Raw genomic sequence first — 24,775 nt, forward strand, 5'->3', positions numbered from 1 at the left:
AAACGTATGTTTGGAAGCTTGCTAAAGACGCTTTTGGCAGTTTTTGCTGCTTTCCTCTTGAATCTGTTTAGATGGGGAAACTTTCCAGTATTTTTATGCTAGTTTACTGTTCTCTTATCCAGATTAGTCTGCTGAAATATAACCTAGTGTTCCCTGGAAGTTCTCTGCTATTTCAAATCTTTTTGGCTTCCTGATTCATTAGCCATATTTTGGCTGCCTAAAAATGCTATTGGATCCTTAAGACTAACTCCTTAAAGATGTTTTTGGGTTTTGTGACTGAAGCTCTTCAACTCTTGATATTTCAGAAGTACAATATGCTTCTGAAAGTTTCTGCGTACTTGAAGGACGATTAAATTCCTTTATATATTGACTGTTAGGTTTGGCAAATGCGCATCTGTAAAACTTCTTCCATATTGTTATTGTTATGAACCTCAGTCCCAAGAGACTACAGTGCCTTTTAACAGAAGCACTACATACACGTTATGTATGCATATGGGTAACACAAAAGACTAGAAGCTCTTCCTATTAGCTTCATCTTTAGATATTTCCATGCAGATGCTGCTAATTCTGCTAAATAGCCTAGAGTTCTATTTCACTTTTGTTTCAGTCTAAAAAATGTCTTTTCACATCCTGTTCCTAACAGAAACATATATTGTCCTGAGAGACTAGTCTCAGCATATTTGAATAGAAAACCAAACTAGAAATTATTGGAAATATCCCACAAATCCCTACTTTTTCCTGATATTTGCAATACGTTTAACAGGTTAAGATAAGTTTCATACAGATGTTTCAGGTCAGTTTTGTGCTTCTGTTGTACAATTTTTCAATTGAAGTTGGTGGAGCTATGACTTTTGGCCTCAGTGAGAATGGGCTCTCAAGTTTTGGATGCTTTTGCTGAAAAAAATCAAAATTGTACAATTCACTTATCTCGCATATATCTTTCTTTTTGTCTCTTTCAATTTTAACTCTGGAACATATGTTTAGTAACTGTGCCTTTGTTTTGTTTGTTTTCAGCCACAGTTGTAAGTTCAGAAACATAGATTTAAAAGAATAACATTCTGTTAGCAGGGAGTTATGTAGTATTTAGATTAATTTGAGAAAATTTGGACTATTATTGACTTTTGTGTGAAAGAAAAAAATAAAAAAATTATTGGAAATGAGCTATACAATTAGAGCTGAAGTGATATTTGGTTTTCCGTGATGTTATGCAGTAAGTTTGGTAGGTTTTACTTCTAGGTCAGGTAGACGCTCCTACTGATTTTCATTGCAGGGCTGGTCTTACATATCTCTGGCTGAGATGTTCTACTGTAACCATCTACCAAGCTAGATTGAAAACAATCTTTAACCTTTTTATTCCTAGAGGCAGGTAGGATCTGGTCTAAGACTTCCGTAAGTTAAGGCAAATTTGAAAGTTGGACTGATTACACAGAGTTATACAAAGAACTGAAGCGGTTCTTTTTAAACTTGTGTATCAAAGATCCTTGAGATGTAGGTAATTATGGCCACTTGTGTGTAGCAGACACGGTGTGGCTAAATAAACTATTTAACATTGATAAGCATTTAGCAGGAATTCCAGTTCTTCAAACCACTGATATCTGACTCTGATACAATGAATGGTGGAAGCTAGTCATGACAAAGTTCTAAACTGTATACTTCTGTATTGTACTGCAGTGCTTATGATTAATCTTCTCCCCCTTTTCTGTTTTCCTGTTTTTCAGTTTTTCCTGATAATATGATTTCTGTGAGTGAGTCATTTGGTGACTGTTGAGCAAAACATTTGTTGAAAGATTTTGTTGTTGTTGTTGTTAATGACGCTATGCCAAATACTTGCGCAAATAGTCCTACTCCTAATATAAGCCCCCTACCTGATTTTCAGCATACTTTTGCTAGACCCGCAATCAAATAAAACTAAATTTCATCTTTTACTCTCTTTTCTAGTTTCCTAATCATCAATCTAGTTTCCAATAATTTTCTATAATCAGTATTCTCACTCTTTTACTTTATTGTGTCTTGAGTGTGATAATCTCAAGCCTTTTCTATTTGGTCATCTCCTGGCCCTTGAAATTCTGCTGCATCTTCATGTTGCTGAATTTGCTTACTGTTACCATCTTAGTTTCTTAATGTTTATTGTAATTCTATCATTCCTTCAAATAATGATCATCTCAAAAACTATGTTCTGAAGTTCAGAAGAACTTCTAGGTAAAACTAACATAGAAAAGTAATCTGAAAATCTGATGCTGTTAATATTGGGTGCCACGTTTGAAACCTTCTGCAATTTATTTTATTATTCCTATTACATTGTAACTATTACTTTCTGCTGCCATTTTAGGCTTTCTATTACCTAGAGATAAAAGCCTTTAAGAACATCAGTTTATTATGATGGAACTAACAAAAAACTTTCCCAAAAATCTGAATGGAGAGATTAACTTCTTTAATATTAATAATATATATTTGCAGATGCCTTTAGGAAGGCACTGTCTCTCCTTTGCTTACTCCTCAACAGAAATCAAACCAGTTTCTCCATATTTATGTCTCAATATAGAGAATACAAAGATAGAGAGTCTGTTTTATCACATCAGTAGTTCAATATTATTAAATCTTTGGCTTTAACAACTCTCACTGCAGAAGTGAGACTGATATCTTGACATCCTATAGAGTATGTATATATCTGATTTTAATACTGTCTTAAAAGGCAAGGTTAAGTCAAAACGATCTCTTTCCCATGCCTAACTTCCCTCATGAATCGTTGCAGGTTGCTCTCATGTGTTGTTCTTAGGTATGTCTTCGAGTGAATTCAAGGTTAAACAAAGCTGGATATAAAACTTAAGGTCTTTTTCAGAGTAAAAAAGCACTGATATGGCTTTCTGAACTTTCTGAATACCTATAGATTTCAGTTAGGACTCTATATTGGAATGTGACCTGTTTGATTTTGGTTAGAATTTTGACACATGCTTCTTTGAGATTGGGATTTAAATGAGGATTAACATATCCACTTCAATCCAGGTAACTATTATGCAGCATTATGGGAACAATGGGAAGAACTAGTCAGAGCTTACAGCACTACTCTTGAAGAGGAAATTTGCCTGTAGTTTGTAATACAACTTTGTAGCTTTTTAGACGCCAATCTCATTTGAGTACGTACTATAAATAAGCATGTTTTAATCTATGACTGACAAGCACGGAATAAATAGAGCTTATTTCAAATAAAGTATTGTGCTACACTCTTCCATGCGTTTGTTGCCCTAGGTTTGATTCCTGCAGTGTACCCTGTATAGAGCTACAACTTCAAACTGTTTTGAAACTAAATCTGATGTAAAAAGTAGCTGCTTGTCTGTTAAATAGAAGTGGTCTCTGCATATATGTGATGGCACAATTCTACAGCATTCCTTCTGAAATGAAGCCCCTGGCCTGGAAATGTTGGTCATTTGAGACCTGCCTCCTTAAGAAACACTGCTAGAAGTTGCATCTGTCACAAACAGGGAAGATCTGTGGTTGGGCCATTGTTTCAGAACTGTGTTCTCTGTTGGCCTCCTCATGAGGTGCCCAGAGCTTTCCAGTACTAGCTTTCGACACTGTTCCAAGTCTACTTTTCTCCACATTTTAGAAGGAAGGAGTAGATTAAAAGGTGCCAACCATGAGAGAAGATGCATGTTTCTATATTCCTGAGTGAAATTGTTAGCTGTAGTTTTTAATATTAAATAATTTCATTTATATTTAGGTGAAAAAAATTTGGGTAAATTTCATCTTGCCTCGGTCTTTTGAGTAAATTAACTTTAATGCTGGGTTTTAAATGTCTGTGATAATGTCTAAAGCAGTGGAGAGAGACTTAAAAAAACGGCAAAAGTGAAAAAGTCGATAGGCCTTCTTTTCTCTCATGCTGTTTCTGGACTTTCTTTATTCAAATGTCAGGAATCTGTTTGATCTGTTTGGTGGAATACATTAAAAGACCATGTGCTGGTTACAAATAGCAAATGTGTTTCTGAATACTATTTTTTGTCTTTCTTGTGAAAATAAGGTTTAAGGTTGTACTTGATGATCTTTGTGGTCTCTTCGAACTATAACGATTCTATGATTCTGTAACATTGTGGCTGCCAGGGAACTGTAGTAGGAATAGACAGTGGCAGCAATTGATATTACAATACTTTTGGTGCCTCACACTTGACTATATCTAAGCTGTGGGAGGAGAAAATTGATGTGGAAGGGGTAAAAAAGGAAGGGCATGGATGGCTTGTAGTTATTTTTTATAAAAGGAGTGAAAAAGGGCAAGGAAATTTGTGGCTGAGGATGTCTTCCTCATGAAGCTGGGAAGCAGATGAGGAATGAGAGAGTCTGTAGGCTGGAGGGAAGCAAGATCTGAGTTCCTAGGGAATGAAAAGTGAACCCAAGAGAATTACTGAATGGAAAATGACTAGAGAGAAAAGTCAGTGATACGTGTTTTCAGACGACACGTACAATAAAACAAAAACAGTAGCTGGAAAGTGACTGCTTGTCTCCTTAATTTAGCTGTTACTACCAAGAGAAACCTGAAGGCTCAAAAACCAGGGCCTGAGCTGGGTCATGTTTTAGATTTAATGGAGCTTCATTAAATTAGAGGTGCTGTAGGAAGAAGAGTTACAATTTTAATCTGCTGGATATCTAATTGTGAATCCTTGGGCAATTTTTTTAGTCTTTAAGATAAAGAGGTTGGTCTAGAGTCAAAGCAACCAGATTAATAGCAGATTACTTTTTCCTTTATAGGTATTTTTAATCACTTGGTTTAGAAAAATTGTGTTGTTACAGTCGAAGACCTAACTTTGTCATAATAGAGATTGTGTGGGGCAAGGCCTGCAGAAACACCTGTTAACAAAGTCCAGCAAAATATAGTTCAGTCATTGACAGCCTGTTCAGCTCATCTGATGAGTATCATGTATTTGATGCTTTTCTGTTACAGCAGCCCAGGTGTTTCTTATAGACACTTTCTCATAAAATTGTCCTTTTCTATCTGCTACTGAATGAGGCATAAATAGTGTCAATGCCAAATATAACAATTACTATGTTATGCCATATTCCAATCAATGGTCTCTTTGCAGACTTTTCATAAGTTACTCTTTGCAGTGCATTCACGTGCGAGGGAGCACAGAGAGAAGAGAGGAAAAATAGCAAAATACCAAAAATGGAATAATATCAGGTCATGGATGTAGTCGGTGTGTTTGTTGTTTGGAATTGTTTGGAACCTGTTTGATGCTATTTTTCCTGACAAATGTAAAATTCAGTTTATTATTACTGGACTGTAATACTTTGAGCAGTCAAATATATAACACTAGCATACAGTTCTGGGACTAAATTGAGTTTTTGTGTGGCTGAATGGAATGCCCATCTTGGTTGGATTGAAAAATGTCATAAGGCTTTTTTTACCCAAGCATTTCTGCCAAGTGCGTACAGGAAGTGGCTTTGGCAGTTGTATCCAAACAAGTAACTTCATTTCCTGGAATCTGCTTTTTTGCAAAATGTGGACTTTAGGAAAGAAAGTGTAAAGAGGGATGTTAAGGAGTAGAGGAAAGATCACCCCTAAAAGCCTCTGAAAAGAAGTTTGCCTGCATTGTCAAACTTCATTTTTTCTAAATATAGTCACAAAAGTTTGCTCACGTTATCAAACTTCATTTTTTCTAGATATAGTCACAACAATGTCATATAATTTATTTTTTCAAATTGATAATTCCTTTACATAATAAAAAGAACATTAAAAATCTGTTGAGCGTAACTGTACGTAATTGCTGAAACTATTATCTTTACTAGGGTCCATTTTGCAGTGGTCCATTTTATGTCTGGAAAAAAGGAGACAGCGTTTAGTGTTTATTGGCAAGGCAGCCATAAAGTAGTTGAGAGAATGTGCTGTATGACCACACAGGTTATAGCGGCCTGTTAGCAACCTGAGGTTTAGTAATGCTTCTATTTACTGCCATAAAAAACAGAAAAATGGAAAGAGAGTAGATGTTGTCAGGTATAATTTTCAGTTAAAAAGCAGACGTGTTGTAAAAGTAAACATACTCTGCTAAAAATATGATAATTTTATCTGGCTGGTCGGGTGCTATTTTTTATGCTATTGCAAATTCATCGTTTTCTAGTCTAACTTGCTGGGTTTGAATCACACTTTTTTTTTTTTCTTCTCATTTTTTTCTATTCTCTTAAGATTACTATCCTGAATATTTCGATAACAGTGCCTGCAACCTTCCTCACAGTGCTGGATAGCTGCCTATAGTATAAGCACAGCCTTCATCTCTTAATGTTACGGTCAAATCATAGATATTTTTCAGATGCTTGAAAAACAGTAGTTCAAAAGCTGTTTTCTATCAATTTTTTTTAAAGGATTATTGCAAATGAGGACTATTTCAGGATTGCTAATAGGGAAAACAGTGCATTGAAAAATGTAGTAGCAATGAGTAACACTGTGATGCATCAGATGGGAATCTTGAAAAAATTACCATTTTCTTATAAACAATTTTGCAAAATCCTAGAGATAAAAGTAAATACTTATGACAGAAGAAATCTTTGTGTCAGAAAAAATGCTATAAAGTTCACAGATAATGGAGAAATCAGAATATATCTTTTAATAATAGATTTAATAATAGATTTAATTGGGTACTAGTGGAAAGACAGTATATGAAACACCTTAAAATAACTGTTGATTTATGTAGAACCTTTTTCAAGTCATTAAAGGTTTTTTTAGTGGATGAAGAGACAAGAAAAAAATATTTTGGAAGTAGTCCAGTGCAATAATTAAAGCATCAGTAAAGATAAGCAAACATTTTGTATACCTTTCCCAAATGACAAAGGTTGTGCTTGCTATGTCATAAATGGCAGCTGCTGTAAATTTGTTTTCAGATGGAAGCTTTGCCTGTCCCTTTTTGTTTTTCATACTGCTTTCAATATTTTATTGTTCACATAATCATCTATTGTTTTGTTTTGTAATGTTCACTTTTTCATTACTTATGCAGAGAAACTTCAGACAGCTGTCTTGCTTGCAGTTGTGCCCACTGACAACTTGTGTCAGTCTTTACCTCTAAAAAAATGAAATGTCTTCTTAATAAGAATATTTCCTGAATAATGTATGAGCTTCTGTTAATGTTTGCCTTTGTGTGTTTCTGATTTTTCACTGAATATTTGTGATAAAGTATATTGTCTGATGGAGATTGTTAGCTGGCTTGGAATCTTATTTTTGTGGTTTGTCATATTTTTCCTTCATGTTCACTATTGTTTGCATGCTATGTGGATTTAAATTATTAATCAAACAATTGAGCTTTCTATTGCATTATAGAGGCAACATGTTGCATTGAATAAGATCCCAGACTGAGTTGCAGGGCATCTGGGTTTTATTTCAGTCTTTATTATTTACTAAGTTTGTGAACTTATACAAGTGACCTCATCTCTCTGAACCAGTTTCCTCAACTGTAAAATAAATTAACTTGGCTTATCTTTCTTGATCACGTTGATATTTCATGTTCAAAGGCCATCTGTAAGTGCAAAATCTTGGTTTTCTAACATTGAGGAGCAGATAAAATGATTTGTGAAACTAAGACAGTGAGTTAGAAGCAGAAACCAATATAAAACCTTGGAAGTCTTGACTTTTCACTTTCAGTCAGCGTAACTGTTGCAACACAGTTCTTGAAATTACTTCTCTTTATTGATAACTAATTTGTCTGGGAAGCTTTGCTGAAAATCTAGGTTATGTTGGCTACTTAAAATTCTATGCAAGCATGAGTGAGCATTTCTGTTAATAGTGTTTGATATTTATTATAAACTCTAAGAGTAAGGTTCATACAAGTCTATTTCATGCAAAGCCATCTCTGCTTGCTCCGTGAAAGAAAGCACAGTAAAGCACTCACAGTGAGCTGGGAAAGTTCTGAGTGTTAAAATGATTGTATTTTTTATTATGAATCTGCAATACCTCCCCAGTTTGATCTCTCTTTATTTATGCCATTTACATCCAGCTTCAGCTCTGGGGATAAATAATTCTAAATATTTCAGAAATTTCCTTTAATCTTGAAGTATACAGAGAGATAGTGGCATCAGTTTGAATAATGACCAGTGTTTGGAAACAGAAGGAGAATGTCTCAGTTTTGTATCAGGAGCATTAAAACAACTTTACATAGGGAATACTAGAAGAAAAAGGCAGAGTTCCAGGCAGACATCCTTTTGATTTTCAGTGGGTTTATTTAATTAAGTAAAGCCTAATAAAAGAGCTCATGACTCTAAGATACAGCACTTTGATATTGAAGTAAGCTTGTATGACAAGGAATTTCCATAATATATTGTCCCATTTTGATCTTAAGGAAAACAAGCAGTTTAAAGCCATCAAATAAACATAGTGTACTTGGCATTCAGGAAGAATTATTCTATGTTTCTAGTGATAGTCACTTATTTCAACAGATCTCCAAGGGGCAAAGACACTCTTAATTCTGTGTCTTGACAAAAGCAGATTTAGAGCTACAGAGGTTGTTGGTGCAAAGATTATCTTCTGATCCTTTGCTGCACATTAATCATACAGTTCAGCTGGTTACAAATTTTGATTAAAAAGGAATTGAAAGAAGTAACTTTTCACAGTGGGAATTGTGCTTACCAATATGAAATGGAATTTCACTCAAATAGTTTACATGACATGACTTTTTTTTTTTTAATGAAGTTCCCTGATATAGCTCCTGAAACCACTGAATTTTTACCAGAAAACCTCTGTCGTATGATGAGTCTGAGAGACAATAGGGGAGTCCTGCCTCTGTGAGCAATCAGTTTTGCCATTAATATCACTGGGACAAGAAAGTAATCAGTTTTGATTAAACTGAGAGTTTTTCAAATCACAGAAACAAAAGACAGTAATTAAGATGCAGAAAAATGCAGATTACTTAACTTTTTTTTATTCTCAGTTTCAATACAATAGACATGTATTAGGTATCATAAGAATAATTACAGTTTTCCTTTTCTCTTTTTATGTGCTGTGGAGACTATAGTCAGAATAGCTAAAGCTGACAATAAATTGGTAGGAGCGGACACATTTTTAAGTGATGTGAAATGTGTTGCATGTTATTGTACAGTTGTATACACATTTTATAGAAGAAAAATAATTTGTATTTTAAATAATGAAGGTTGCCTTCTAATACTAGAGATTTTTTTTTGCACTTGTACATTGTTAGGAGGGAGAATGATTTTGCATCTCCATGCTTATCCATGTGTGTGTGTACATATGTTAGCTGTCTCTCTGATTTCTATGAATGTACTAGGGCGAAAAAAAATGCCAGTGAGTGTTTATATGCAGGATCAGGAATTTAGCTTCTAAATTAATTTGCTTTCAATCATCGGTGTTGAGGATGGCAGAAAAAATGTGTAATCATGTAGTGTAGATACTCATCTAATAGTAAGTGAGCTGTAACCACTATAAACTTTCATAGGCTCATGGAATTTAAAAGATAATATATATTTCTATAAATAATCATCCTCCAATAAGACAAAAAGAGAAATGGTCAAGAAATTGGTAAAGATGCACTGATAGGTTTCTGAAAGACAAATATTCTGTGAATTACTATAAACAAATAGATGTTGCCAAATCCTGGGCTGTATTTTACCACACTGCAGTATCAAATTGCTCTCTGACTTGTATTTCATGGGGAATGGTTGCTGCACATAAAGGCAAGGAATGATTATTTTGCTGAATGTGGATATTTATTGTTGTGGCAGCAGGACTTACTGTTAATGGGATAGACTACACCAACCCATAACTACAGGGTAGAAGGTACTTCCTCCCTCTAGGGACAATTTAAGATGGAAACTTCATCAAAAAGTTGAATTAATTTTAGCATGGTGAGGTTTCAGGGATTAAATTTGAAGTTACTAAGTACACTTTTGTTTCAAAATTGTATTTGTAAACCCTGATGTGATTATTTTGAATGTTTTCTCCGAGGACAGAATATAATGTGAATAGCACAGATCTTTTGGCTGACTTAGCAGCAATTATGAGCTCTTAGCTGTCTCTGCCTATTCGTTCTCCCTTTGGTGAGACAGAGAAATTCATTCTCTGCAGCGGACCTGCCCTCAAATAACGTATCATCTTAATAATTTCAATGGCCCAATATCCATGGTGGGATTTCACCTACAGAGTACAGGAGAGTGGCAATTAATTGTCCAGTAATTTTACAGTGCTCATAGATTTTAGACTGTAAGCTCAAAATATAAATGTTTCTTATCATTAAGTAGTAGTTCTTTATTAAAATACATTAAGATATATTTAACAAAAACCCCTCACTCCAAATTTTTGCAGCAACAGTATCTTAAGCACTGTTCACTGCCAGTGTTATCCTTGTGCTGCTTCCAGCGTGTTGTGTGCCTGAGGTATGTGGCCTGAGGTTGTCAGGTGGAGAATTAATTTTTAATGAATATGTTCCTCTTTTGTTCCCCTTTTTGTTCCTTCTTGGTTCTGGGAGCAGTACTGTGGCTAAACATAAAAGTTGTTCCTTATTCATCATCCTACAGTGCATGTACCATGCCCCAAAAATGGATGTGCAAATAGGAAAAGGTCCAGGTGAATCCCTCGGTTGAAGGGAAGAGGCTTTGAGATCTGGCTGCAAAGGGCTAGACACACTATGGAGTAAAGAGTAATCCATTTTTAGATGTTTGAAAACGACGTGACTGTCAGTGGGGAGCTCTCACATTCAGTTTTCTTAATTTAAAACCTAGAGATGCCTATATATTTGAGTAGATACTTTCACAATAATATTGGAAATATTAGTTTTGTGTAAAAATTCTTTTATCTTTTTTTCTAATGATGCACTTCAAAATGCATTGCAGTGAATTTTGGGAAAATGACAGACAGAAATTGCAGTAATGCTGAGTTAAAACTAAGTTTCCAAGCTCATCAAGTGATAGTGCTACTTGGGGAACTTAACATTCCTGTTTCAAATTACATCTTCAATTTAAAATGTAGAGAGTGTTAAGTATTGCTTCTAAATCAGATGGGTTGGTAGAATCCTATTTGTTGTTTTTTTCCAAATGTTTCTCAATCTTCTGTGAGGAGTGCCTGTACCAGGAGGAATAAACAAGAATATTTGCTTGAATTCCAGAAATATTTCTGGAATATTAATGAAAATTCTCCAGCATTTTTTATTTTCTTCAAGCAATCTAAACTAGAGACAGCACAGAAACATAATTGTTACCACGTATTACTTTTAGTCTTGAGATAAGCAATTAGGTTTTTGCTTGTATCACCTTGTGTTTACAAATTTGTCCATCTACATAGGAAGTCCCAAATTTATCACACACAAATTTTTAGATGCATTTAGGAGATACATAGGATTAGGGGATGTAATACTAACTTTCATTGATCCTGATAACACTTTAGCCCAACTTCCTTTCATCCTTCTTCATTCAAACATGCACAAATATTTAGGTGTTGGGTTGCTTATTTTTCATTAGCTCAGTATTTGAACTGCACTGAGACAGGAAGTTACACATTTTGAGTATTCAGTTTCTTATATATCAACACTAAGAAAAGAATACTTCCGTATAGTTAACCTTCTGCAGTTGTCCTGTGGCTTTACAATGATGATTTTTAATCTCTGTTGTTGTGAAATTGCCAGAGAAGAAGTACAGTCATACCTAAAGTAACTAAAGAGGAATATCAGTGAATACAGTGAGATGGTAGGAAATCTATTGTCACATTGCGAACACATGTAAGTAGATATTTGGTAACAATAATTAATTAATGTCTTATTAATCTATAACCAGAAAGAAAAATCACCTTGCATGGGCTTAGCTGTCATAGTGTTTGTTGTCAGTTATATTTTTGGTGATGAAAGCAGTGTTTCCATTCAGTATACATGATTGTTTCTCTGCATAGGTTGATATATGAGTAGACTCTGATTGTGTTTTTATTAATATGCAACTTTTGAAAGTTGTCTGTAAACTATTAAGAAAAGAAAGCCACAGATCTATCTTAGAATTTCTTGAGCCTGAGCTCTATTGGAAAAATGGCAAAAGAAGCATACAGCTGGAGTTTATGTCTCTACCATGCAGTCCCACTTACATCTAACACATGGCTCCTTCTCACCAGTCTTCCTTGAGGTTATTATAGATACATCTCCTCTTCCAACTGAGGTTACTGTCCCTGACTGTTCATAACTGTCCTATCCACCTATCTGGACTTTACTAGCTTCGCAAAGAATTGCTATCTAAAATACGCTGATAAATTTTGACTGAAATCACTTAGGGAGTACTCAATTCTGCTAGCCAGTGTGGCAGAGGAGTGGAGGTGACAGGGGGGTTGGAACTAGATTATCTTTAAGGTCCCTTCCAACCCAAACCACTCTATGATTCTTTGAATGGCTGGAAAGTTTTCTCAGAACCTTTTCTTCCATGAAATCACAAAAGCAAAATTCTTCAGCAAGGACAAAATGAAGTGTGATGTATGTCCATGGTTGGAGTTTCCACGTAGCAAGGATATTTTTACGTATTAAAAAGTTATGATAAATAATACAGGGTTTTGAGGTTTTTTGGTTTGGTTTGCTTTGGTGGGTTTTTTGGTGGTACAGACCTCCAAAAGGATCATTCTGCAGGAAGGAATACATGATTTTGTGGATTACAGTAGGCAAAATGAGATTAAATCAAATAGGACCAACTGCAAAGTCAAGAGTTTAACATCTAATGAAAAAGCTGTTGCTTATTAGCTCAATTAACAAGTCATGGGTGGGTAAGATCTCATTTAGAATGTTGTGTTTACATCTAAGCACCTTGGATTAAAGAAAGAAATCAAACTGAGTCAATAACTGAAAAGAGCCTTTTTAAGAAAATGGGTATGTTATTTTAGAATAGGAAGTTAAACCTTTACCTTTAATGAAAGTTGCAGGGAAATGTAGTTATGAAACTATTTGGAGTAAATATCAAGCAGAGAGAAATTATATGTGGAAAATGATAGTATTGATTACAAAATATCAAATTGATGTGAAGTGCTGCTGAATACTGTGAGACAATAAATTACATTTGTAACCATCATAGATGGGAAATTTGGAATCAGCTTTCTAAGCAGAGAGTGAGAAATTAAAATTTGTTGTGTTATAAATTCTAAAACGAATTGTAAGGTAGGAAAGAAATGATCTTGCAGGTAGAAATTAGCCTGTGGGTGTGAAAATTTTAGGGCTTAACTTGCTGTTGTCTTGGAGAGGATACTGAAGATTTGATTACTGTTTCTTGATTGTTACACTGATCTTATTCTATTTGATTTATTGGGATGCTTGGCAGAGTGCCACTTGCCCTTGATGAAGACGTGCTGACTATTTCTGATGGTTTTCTTGTCGTTCATGTGCCTGGAAATGGTTTCCAGGATTAGTTACTTCATCACCTTCCCAGAGATTGAGGTGACACTGACTGGCCTGCAGTTCCCCGAGTCCTCCTTGCCCTTCTTAAAGATAGGAGTGATGTTTACTTCAGTCTTTGGACGCTTCTCCCAGTCACCTTGGTTGATCAAAGATTATCAAGAATGCCCTCACAATAACATCATCCAATTCCCTCAGCACTCGTGGGTGCTTCGCATCAGGGCTCATCAACTTACATATGTCCCATTTGCTTAAGTATTCCCTGACCTGATCCTCTTCCATGAAGGGTATGTTTTCCTTAATACAGACTTTCCCCCTTGTCTCTGAGACCTGGGATAACTGAAAGCTGGTCTTGCTAGTAAAGACTGAGGCAAAGAAGGCATTTGATACCTCAGCCTTTTCCATGTCCTGTGTAACTAGATCTCCCACCTCGTGTAGCAGGGGGCCCGCACTTTCCCTCACCTTCCTTTTCTCACCTATGTACTTATAGAAGCCCTTCTTGTTGTCTTTGACATTAAACTATTTTTTCCATGCTGCACTTTATGTAACTCAGTACAAGAATGCAAAAGTTAAACATCGACATAAGATCAGTACATATATGTGTAATATACAGCTCACATAAAATTAACATGAATATCCACTGCCACTGGAAACAACCAATTGCTTCAGTCTTGACAGGCAAAAGAATTTTAGTAAAAACAAAGGGAAGATATCTCATTCTTTGCTTCTCCCTATAAAATGAGATTACTGGGGATGCAAATGATCTATTACTTTATTTTTGATAGTTAGTAACATTAGTACACAGCAGGCTACCGTGTCATTCTCAGAGCCAAACTCCAATAAAGCTTCAACAACTTCTTTCAAGAATCAAAGTTCATTCTTTTACAAAGAAGTTTCACTCGTTTCTTAATTGCTAATTTTGAGCTACCAAAAGGAATAAGCAACAAGATCAGTAAAGCTCATTCATCTTGAGTATAAATAAATAGCAAATTTTAAAATTAGTTAATCTAGGTTGTTGACTGGTGAGAAGAGATAGCTTACCATGGAGTGTATGTATCTCATGGTTTCTTCTCTCAACTCTCTACCTCAGCATACCCCATTCTTTTGGTGCTGGAGTTCCTGCTCTGCAATCCTGTAGTTTATAGCCTGAAATATTAAGATAGCCCCAAGCTGGTACTAATTGACCATGTACCCACTATAGACATTTTTTTCTTACCTACGTAAGATGTAGTGCATACAGACTTCTACTTCAGAAAACCTCAGTATCTTAATAAAGAATAAAGTGAAAAAGTAATATGAAATTAAAAGTACAGTAAGTTTCCAAAACCAGATTGATGTTTATAACAAGTCCTTTTTCCTCTGCTAAACTGCTCTGAAAATGAAATATGCCTCTTTTGTGGTTTATGGTGTTACCAGCAAGATTGGTGGTGGAGATGATTCTCCAGGCACCAAAAATACACGCAGATCTCTACAGATGTCCCTAACAAAAAACTTCGCTTGCATTTTGTCCAAGTTGTCATGACTCCACTGATGTAGGTTGTCATTTGGTAGAGCTCTTAAAATATTGTGATCTCACCATTCAGAGTGATTTTTCTAAAACTGAGCAAGATATATGGAACAGGAGAATTTAAATACTGTATCTATCACTCAAAACAGCATAGAACATGTAAATGAGACATATTTTGTTGAGAGTATTCTGTCATCTTTTTTAAACCTGTTGGTCTAGTTGAAAAAGGCAGACAAGTTTTTGAACATAAAAGCCCTTTATCAGGTCTAAAACAGAAGTGGCAAATGTTGCTCCTGCAACATGGCAAATACATGAAGGATATCAAAACATATACATTTAATTTGCTGTTACTCACTTTTAACTGAAATTTTCATCTCAAGCACAGTAGTCTAATTTAAAGTTGGTAGGTGACTCAAGTACCTAATGTATTGGCCCTTTCTTATATTTATTAAATTTTTTACAGCTGCATCAGCTGTTGAAAGGAACAGATTTAGGCTCCTATAAAGAGCGGGAAATGCACAGTCTACTTCTAACATCCAGTGTTTAATGTAAACTGCACAATGCAGTGTAAGATATATGTCCTGGTTTATGAGAAGTTATCCAAAATGTGTGATTCCGGCATAAGCAAAAGTGAATCTTACTTATTTAGAAGTGGCAGCACCATTGGGTGGGTCTCCTAAAGTTCTTGTGGGTTTAACTTCATATTTTCCTTTGTATCCACCCGCTGAGCTTCTGCCAAGCCTACCATGCTTCATTTCAGGCTCTCTCTTTGTACCTACTAATTAAGGACTTTCAATGTGTGTATCTATTATATAATCAAATATGATCTCACAGGCGGCTTTAAAGAAGTAAATGGCTGCAAATAGTAGCTGAAAATTATTTTTTTCTCTTTTGAGACGTATAAGCTGTCATACATGAAGTGTAAAATGTTTCTGCAATAACATTAGTATCAGAACATAAGAAAAACTTTGTTGTATCAATAGATACACTACTTCATTCCTCACAGCTGATATCTGCAAACATTCTCTTCATGCTAAGTAGGTTCTAACTGTGCCCTCGGCTCCTCTGCACCCACTTTGAATTCGATAACTCTGCTGCCCATTGGCTCTTTTAAGAAAACATAAAAGCATAACGGTAACATAAAAGTAGGCACACTGTAAGTCATTAATGCCAATGCAGATATTCTACAGCATCTTGAAGCCATGCCATGTAATCTGAGAAATTATTAGAATCCATAGCTAACAGAAACAGAATCAGATCAAAACGGCCCTGTTAACTGAGTCTAACACATCCTGGGAAAATATGTGCTCTATCAGGTGAAGGTGATTATGGTATATTAAGTTGCTATTAATAGTTTTATTTTATCCTGTAATTCTCACTAGCATTGTGCTTTGCAATGTTTGACAGGTAGACAAACTAGTATAGTAATGTTCCAGAAGAGGAAAATGGGGGAAAGAGATTTCAATAGTTTCAATCTTTTTACATTGAGATCACTCTAAGATTCAATCTGCTATCAGACTTACCACATGTCAGTAAGAAGCCTAAAATTGCATTTCTGACTATCATTAGGCATTAAAGGTCAAATGGCTTTTGTTGCAAAAGTAGAGCTATTAAAAACATACAGCTGGGTTAATATGAAAAATATTTTTCTTACCTGTACTGTTACCTGAGATTTCTTAAAATAATGAAACTGAAGAAAGTCAACATGATTAAATTCAGCTATCATATCCCATTTGGAATTTTTAATTGTTGTTCTGTGGTCTTGGACAATCTTAAAAGAGTAAATTTCATTTTGTCTTAAATTAAGTTTATACTTCATTTAACCTTTGTTTTTGAAATAGTTCAATATTTGCCTTAGTACTCCTGCAGAGGAATATTAATTAATGTAAAAACCAACTCCTAATGGGATTCTTGTAAGTGGTTGGTTGGGGGGTTTTTTGGAAGCATTCCAGTTAACTTTATAAAAATTGACTTTTACAAAGTTGCTGTTGTATGTAACATTTCATTTTTGTTCTTTTATTTCAGTAATCTTAAAGCAATCTCATTTTTAGTGATCACATATCCTCTAACAATACACATTGCAGTAGAAATGGTACTTGTCTTTGATTTGTGTCCAACATACTCCTGTACAAGTTTGTTCTTTGCTGTTAGGCATTTGCAGTGTTTAGTTTAATGATGATTTCTTTTCTGTTCATAAGTTATTTCAACATATATGGAATAGTTTGTCTTGTCGATCAATTAGTTTTGTGTGGATAAAATGATGCCTAGGTAAATGACCCATGCACCAATTAACTGAAGGGTTTGCACAGTAGAAGTTTTCACTTGCGGAGTGCAGTCCGACCTGCCTAGATCAATGTTCAGTACCACAATAAACATGCTCATAATCTCAAGAAACTGTTCCTTTTACCCTCTTCCTCTCCTGTAAATAAACAAAGAAACTCCAGAGACAGAGAAATTAAATTATGCCAATGTTTTGTTTAGTTCATTGAGTTTGAATATTCTGATTTTCCTTTGAGGCCTTTGACTTTCCCAAAGGCTGTGTTTTGCAGTTCAACTGCAGGGGTGCTGTGAGCAACCTTGTTCTATGTCTTTCCCATTTTTGAAATGCAGGCTAATGAAGTTAGCCATATGTAATACGTATGCTTTTCATTAATAATTTAGCTGATCTTTACAGTGGGGAAGTATTTGTTGTATACTGTTTTGGGGTTTGTTTTCCCATTTTTAAGTATTTGTTCTTTGTTGATTCGTTATTCCCAAGCTCTGTTACATCTACTTTTTTCCATTCTGAACACATGGCTATGATATCTTGAGGGATCCTGGTAAAGATGTGACAAATTATGCTTACATGCAAACACTTCTAATACCTTAGTTCTATAACTAAGACTTACTGAACAATTTGTCTTTAGTTTCATTTGGAAGTGTCCACAGTTCCTTTGTTCATATTTGATAATAAGTGGAAATACAGAATAGCACAAACAGGTTGGCAGTCTTTGTAAGCATGAAGACTCGCAGTTCACAGTAGCTGCCATCCTGAAATTCTTCAGACAACCCTCACTTGAATGAGAGCTTTCCATGAGCCAAGGAGACTTTTTGCTCCTATTGATTTCAGTGGAAGAGTTGACAATTCTTGTCCAATAGAGCCCTTAATAGGAATGGAAAGACAATGTCTTTTACTGACAAAATGTAGTTTCTGCAAAACAGATATGTGGGCAGATATGTGGACAGATGCCTTTCTCATCATAATACATGGTCTGAACAGCTATTCCCAAGAGTTTGCTTTTGTTAACAGTCTTAATGTTCCTCCCTCAGAACAGCTCAACTTGCAACCTTAATTCTTCACTCCTGGAGAGTTGTTTCCAATTCTTTTTGCAGGTTAAACTGGCAGCCTCTGGCATGAAGGCTGCTGGAATCCCCTTGGAGCTCTCATACCAGGACCAAAATCTGGTTACAAGGTGGGGCTGTGAGGAGACACTGTGATTCTGCTTTCTGACAGAGAAGATATCAATTTCATGCTATTGTTTGGCGGATTTTTTTCCGGACTTAACTGAAGAGCAATGAAAATGTTTTCCATGGGTTTCATGCATTAAACTTTATGAAGGTATGCTCCCTCTGAGCAATAAACCCTTTTTCAACAGACAATCCAGAGAGAGAAGAAGGTGGCCAGACTCAGCGCTCTGGAAGTGCTATTTCCAGTTTCAGCACTCTTGAAATCTTTATGAAAAAGCACGAAAATAAAGTCCTCAAAAATTGTCCAGTATTTATAAACTGGGATCACTAAAGCAAGCTGCAATAGGATTTGTGGGTATTGGATACATTTAAAAATCTGTATGGTCATTTAAATATGTACAACAATGTTTGGTCCCTTGTGGCAACAAAATAAGGTCTAAGTTTATACACTTAATTGCTCTTACCTACTCAGATATAGTCCTTGAGTAATCCCAGTGGATACTATTTAACTTAAAAATAGCATTCCGCTCTATAATTTCTCTGCTGACAGTTGAGCATCCAGTGCCACACTACGCCTCACATGTTCCTTTAACTTATTTTCCTAACTAAAGTTTGTGAGGCACTAAACAGTTGTTTAGGATGGCTGTAAATGGCACTTGTAAATGTAACAGCATAGAATAAATGATCTTTAAATTAGCTGATAGAATAGGGTGCATAATGTCTGCCAGGGGCTTTGCTGGTATGCAGGCTTCTACCTGCTGTAGGTGTACAACTGAGTCTTTAAATCGCTTTGATTTTTTCATGTCATCTCAAAAAGTAAAGCAGCCACATCCAAAAGCCTTATTACATTTTTCCTCAGTGTTTTTTGAATTATTACTGATTTCAAGAATTTAGTCCATTATCAATACTACAGCAAGCACTCTGTTTCTTGGTCATTTCAGAAGTTGTTGCTGTAGTTCAGAGTTTGTGAGCCGTCATTGTCATTCTGCTTTCTGACTCACCCAGGTTCAGTGGGGCAGCTGTAGTTTGCACAGTTTATGAGAGCAGCTTATTGAACTGCAGCTTTTTGTTTAATGTGAAAATTGGTGGAGTGCACTGGATAGGAGTACAGACTGAAATCAAATGTTCAATGAGACCATTCTTAAACATTCAAATTCAGGATGTGGATCAAATCTGAATTTTCCCAAAAGTTCAGCTGTTTGAATTTGCTGTAAATAATTATGGGTTTGCTGTAAATTTCACATTGTGAGTTGGGCATATTTGGGAGTATTTGAATACTAAAGCCAATTTACACAACCAACAGGAAAGGTATAATTAAGATTAAGATGATACAAAATCTATCACTTTTTAATGCAACCCTGTCAACTGCAGTTTCATGAATGTAATAGCAAGAAAATTTTATGCTTTTTCCGATCTGAACTATTTTTATGGTAATGATTATTCCAGTTCACATTGTAATGACTTGATGACATGTGTTTCCTGTTTCTCATTCTGTAGGATATGATGATTCTTCCTTAGATAAGAGTTTTCAAATATTTATTTTGTAACACTATGCCACGATATTAAAGGAGAGGAGAAATTGTTTGGCCTTTAAGAGTAAAAGAAATTGTTTTCTACAAGTCTAACAGTTTTAGCTGAACTGTTTTGCTACCTTGCCAAAAATGTGTTATCGTCAATGGTTTCTTCTCTCAATTCTGCATTTGTTCTTATCATGTATATATTGCTATTCATAGGTTTCAATTTGAAGCTAGAGAAAAACAGAAATTCAATAGGACCTTGTTTTAAAAGAATATATAGCTTATTTGTTTGGATTAGGCCCAGGAGAAACAGCATGGCAATAATGTTAGTGCACCTTTGCACTTGGAGGCCATTTGAAAGAAGATGAAGCTACTTTATGAAATTATTGATTATTTAAGGAAATGTAAACAGCATGATTGAAGATGCAATGTCAGTCGTGGAGAATGAATAATCTTCATTACTGAGCAGATTGAAAACACAACCACTCCATCAAGCTTCCAATGTTTCTTGCAGTCTTTTACTAGTATTAACATTGCTATATTCCCTCATTGTCATTCTAAACGTCTCTGTCGTTACTCACAGGCTGCAACGCTCTTCTGTAGCTGTTTTATGCTCATATTGTGCTGAGGTACAATCTTAATGGTCCTTTTTTAGGACTTCCTCAGATACCATTTTCAGAATGTGATTGTTTACTACTTCGTATATTTCTGTATTTTCTTGAAATGGACTGTATAAACCAGAAAATTTCCCCTTCCCAAGAGTTCTGGGGATCTACTTTTGCGTGCTTTGTTTGACTGTACAAACCTGCTGCCTCTTAATGTAGCACTGGAAAATGATTATCAGACTACCTTTAATTTTGGTTGATGCATTTCTGCCAGGCAGAAGCAATAATCACTGTAATAGTTTTGTTTTCCAAACTTACTTCGATTGTTTTTACTTCTACTCTCAAAGGCAGCACATTGCCAGAAGGGTTAAATACTTTACATTGCAGTGTTACGTATGAGTCAGGGCATTTCATTGCTTATTTTAGGCTCAGCCATGAGTTTCCTCCAGGCTTTCTGCACTTAATACAAACTTTTTCTGCAACAAAAGCAATTCTAGAGGGTCAATTCAGGCTGCATATTAAAATTAGTGCTAGTGGTAGGATGAATGCGCTATAAAATTCTGCTTGCAAAGCTGCCTGTTTTTCTTCAAGGCAAGCATGAAACATGAACATTATATTCTCAGGTCATCATGACAGAAAAATATATTTTCCTAAATCCTCTTGCTCCTTTGGATCACACAGCAGTAAAAACTGCACTGTATCTTTCTTTGATTTTCTTATTCAAAAAGGGTGGAGCATTTCTGCATGCTTTGCCATTCAAACATTCCTGGTGGTTCTATTTTCAACTCAAAATTTTTAAATTAGCAACAGATGTGCTGATTCTTTTCACTGAAACAGAGGGCAAATTTTTCTACTATATTTTGAATGAAGTTTTTTTAACTTTTACTGATTATTGAACCCGGAGTGCTAGTTTTGTTACCAGCCTTTACTCTAAACAGTATCTTACACCACGGAAATCTCACTGAATGCAGTGGGGAATAATCCTGATATTATAAATATGATGGGGGACAACAGAACGTATATGGAGTGACTACCAAATGCAGCTTACGGAGCTAGACCTCAGTAAGGTGTAGCATCCCAATATTGCATATCCCAACCTGTTTAGATTTGTTTTGTTAATGTATCATCCCTACTTACAACAAAATTGCAAAGCAGGTAGCCCAGAAAATAATTGGCATACATGCTTACATATGTTATTGGTAATGCTGGTCCATTGGCATAAAACGTACAGAAAACTCTTTCCAGCAGAACTCCCAGGAAACTTTATGGCTCTTGTGCACAATGGATTTGGGGGTCTCGATAGCTCTGAAGCAGGAAGGCAGGCTTGTGAGTAGGATAAAAGAAAGAGTCCAGAGGAAAAAAAAACTAAGGAGAATCAAATTCCAATTTAAGGAATATCATTTTCAGGTTTAAGTTGCAACTATGAGGTTGAATTAGAGGTGGAGTTATTTTGCATTTTTCACACAGTTTGAGTGTGAGTTTCCTCCCCTTTCTGCTCCTGAACTATCTTCATTACTGCAATATATTTAAGTGCAAGTCTCATCCTCTCTCCTTGCTTATTTATTGACACACATGTACTCATGATAACACAGATGCTGGTGTAATCTTTCATTCTCCTTAAGCCTTTGAATTTTTTTGTTAATGATAATACAGATGCATGATTTTTCACTTGGACCTGCAGATCAGTTAGCAATGAGAAATGAGAAATAATACAGACAGTAATACTTTTCCATGTTGATTTTTAAGAAGTTTTGAAGGCCAAGTAGATCTTGACTTTCTGGTGCACAAAAGGAAACAAACACCATGTTGAAAATGTAAAAGGCAGGAAACCAACCATTTTTGTAGGGAGAATACCTGCTTCACTTAAAAGGGGATGAAAAACATTCACTAATACATAATTAAAAGAAGCCTCAATTTTTTTCTTCCAAGAATACTGAAAAGATTTAAGGTATGTTTAGGTGCCATTATGCAACAGGGATGAAAGAAATACAGAAGCAAATCGCAGTTTGCTGTTGTGAAAATACCTCTGACTCACTCTTAGGAATACTTCACATATTTTAAATTTTTAGAGTTTGTTTTACGTATGAACATTTTAAGCTGTCTTGAGAAATTATGCAGCTCAAACATTCAGAGTTTAGAGAAGTGAAGTGAAATTAATTTGTCAGATAATAGAAACCTTTTGTCAAAAATGCTTTCCTGTTGGTGGAACACTGAACTTAGTCCTCTGGGTGCTTTAAGACCCCTGGGCTGGCTTGCTATATTTGTCTAAATAGGGGTTAAATAAATGCAAAATGGCTGTCTTTTGATGATTCTGAGGTAGTTCCCTTTTTTTTCCCTTGGGGCAGGAGGAAAGATGTCACTTGGATGTCAGGAAGCTTTTGAAGTTTTCAAGCGGGACCATGGTGACAATATAACCATTGAGAACAATAAAGAGCTGCTAAAACAGAGGTGAGTGTCACAGCAAGATACAGCTGGAGGCAGGCATCTGAGTGTTCATTGTGAGTCTGGGTAGGGATGCGTAATTTTACACCAGACATCCCAGGCTTTTATTGAGAACTTGGTACAGAAACTTTGCCTTTTCTTACTGGGGATATTTCATATTCAGAAGGCACTGAGTGGTGACAGAATAAAAGTCTGGATAGAATGTGAAAGTGACATGAGGAATCTTAGTGCATATTTCCTCTGGTTTTATTCATCTTACCTTCATAGCTGTGTTGAAGCAATGTGGTAATGGCATTCATGATCATGAATTATCTAGAGGAAGTAAGATCCATGTGACTGAATCAATTACTGCAATTTCCATTGTCAAAAATGCTTTACTGGCTTCAGCACTGAGTTGGACAGTAGGTTAGGCGATGTTTAACATATGCTTTTGTCTGTTGTTCCTAACTTGTTTGCCAAGTGATTTTTAGCTTTCCTCTGCCAGTTTTGCACTCAAAACCAGAAATAATACTTTCCTCCTCCACATTTGTTGTTAACACTGGCAAAACACTTCAAAATCTTCTGGTGAAGATGGTGAGAATGGCAAAACATTGAAAACATGAATTTTCATAAAGCAGATTTTAAACATCTCAGAAATTAAACCACTAACACTTGTCCATGTTGATTGGATACAAATGCTGTTTCAGTGTCAATTTTTCAGGTGTTAACCCTCCTTGTACTACAAGAGAAATACAAGATTTTGAGACTGGAGATGCCAAAAGCAAATCTCTCAGTCTACCCTTGTAACTAATATTTCTCCTAACAGGGTTTTTTATTCTTTTTCCTCTTTTTTGTCCTGGTGTTTTCTCCTTCTCCAGGTTTCCCTTGCTTTCTTCTGCTTTCTTAATAACACATTTTTCCCACTTAATAGGCATGAAAGACATTGTTTTCAGGGTGACTGAGTCTTATTTACTTCAGTGAAATTGAGGCAAGAAAGATCTCCACATCTTTGTGACTTAGTCAAGATCTTGCTATTTATCACTTTTCTGATCTGGGTCTATAACTTAGCCACAGGGACACAAATTGCCAAGGTATTAGATGCATATAAGAATTTATCCATGTAAATTGGATGTTTAGCAATGCCTTTCTTCTGGTCAGTATATCAGGTGGTGCCACATCACTGCACATTACTGCATAAATGATTACACTGCAATCATTTTTGACCTTGCTGTCTATTGAGCAGACACCTCATGGTTGCAGCATGGTAATAGGAACTATACAGTTCTGAGCCATGCCCTGCATTTCCTCTAGTTAATAACAATTCTTCTATATTTTCTCCATTTGTTATTACTATGAAGCAAACCAGTATTTCCTTCTGGTTTCAGAACATGTAATAGAGATGGGCAGAACCCGTAAAGTTTGATGCCAGATTTCCTTTCACTAAAGGACAAAGAGATTCAGATTAATGCCTTGGCTAACCCCTCTCTAATACGCATCAGCTGGTTGCTGAAATCGGCATTAATGTGAATGTTGATACCCTGGAGCAAGACAGTTTTCCCCTGCCATTTGCAGTCATTTTTAGCACAGATGCCTATAGCTCCACGTTTACCGAGTTCATTAGAATGGATTTATGTCAAGTCCAGTCTGTAATTTGGAATGCAGCCTCTGAACTACCAGTTACATAAACGCTCTGTTACCCAGCCAGTGTTCAAATTGCACAGGAAGAAGTGTGTGGACACCACATGTTTAAAAGTTACCATAACTTCCCTTTATATGTAGGCCTCTCATGTTAATAATTTTGTTTATAGTTGCATAACCACTTCTGTCATACCACAAACAGTATTTGGTTCACAAATTACTTATTTTTAGCGATCTTATTTTTTCCTTTGGGTATTTTGACTAGATTTTCTTGGCTTGCTAATTATCATAGAATCATAGAATCATAGA

The 24,775-nt window shown here is 35.6% G+C and overlaps 1 protein-coding gene across 1 annotated transcript in view; it reads left to right on the plus strand.

Moving 5' to 3' along the window:
* The window catches only part of KIF6 (kinesin family member 6), a gene marked incomplete at both ends in the record, with an annotated part of 112,417 nt that extends 89,562 nt beyond the window's left edge, over positions 1 to 22,855 (plus strand). The window contains one exon of the mRNA XM_009696759.1: positions 22,753 to 22,855. Within this exon, the coding sequence (XP_009695061.1) occupies positions 22,753 to 22,855 (103 nt within the window). The remainder of the gene's footprint in view (positions 1 to 22,752) is intronic.
* Between the last annotated feature and the right edge of the window lie 1,920 nt (positions 22,856 to 24,775).

This window comes from Cariama cristata, unplaced genomic scaffold, assembly GCF_000690535.1.
Source record: "Cariama cristata isolate BGI_N322 unplaced genomic scaffold, ASM69053v1 scaffold363, whole genome shotgun sequence".
NCBI lineage: Eukaryota > Metazoa > Chordata > Aves > Cariamiformes > Cariamidae > Cariama > Cariama cristata.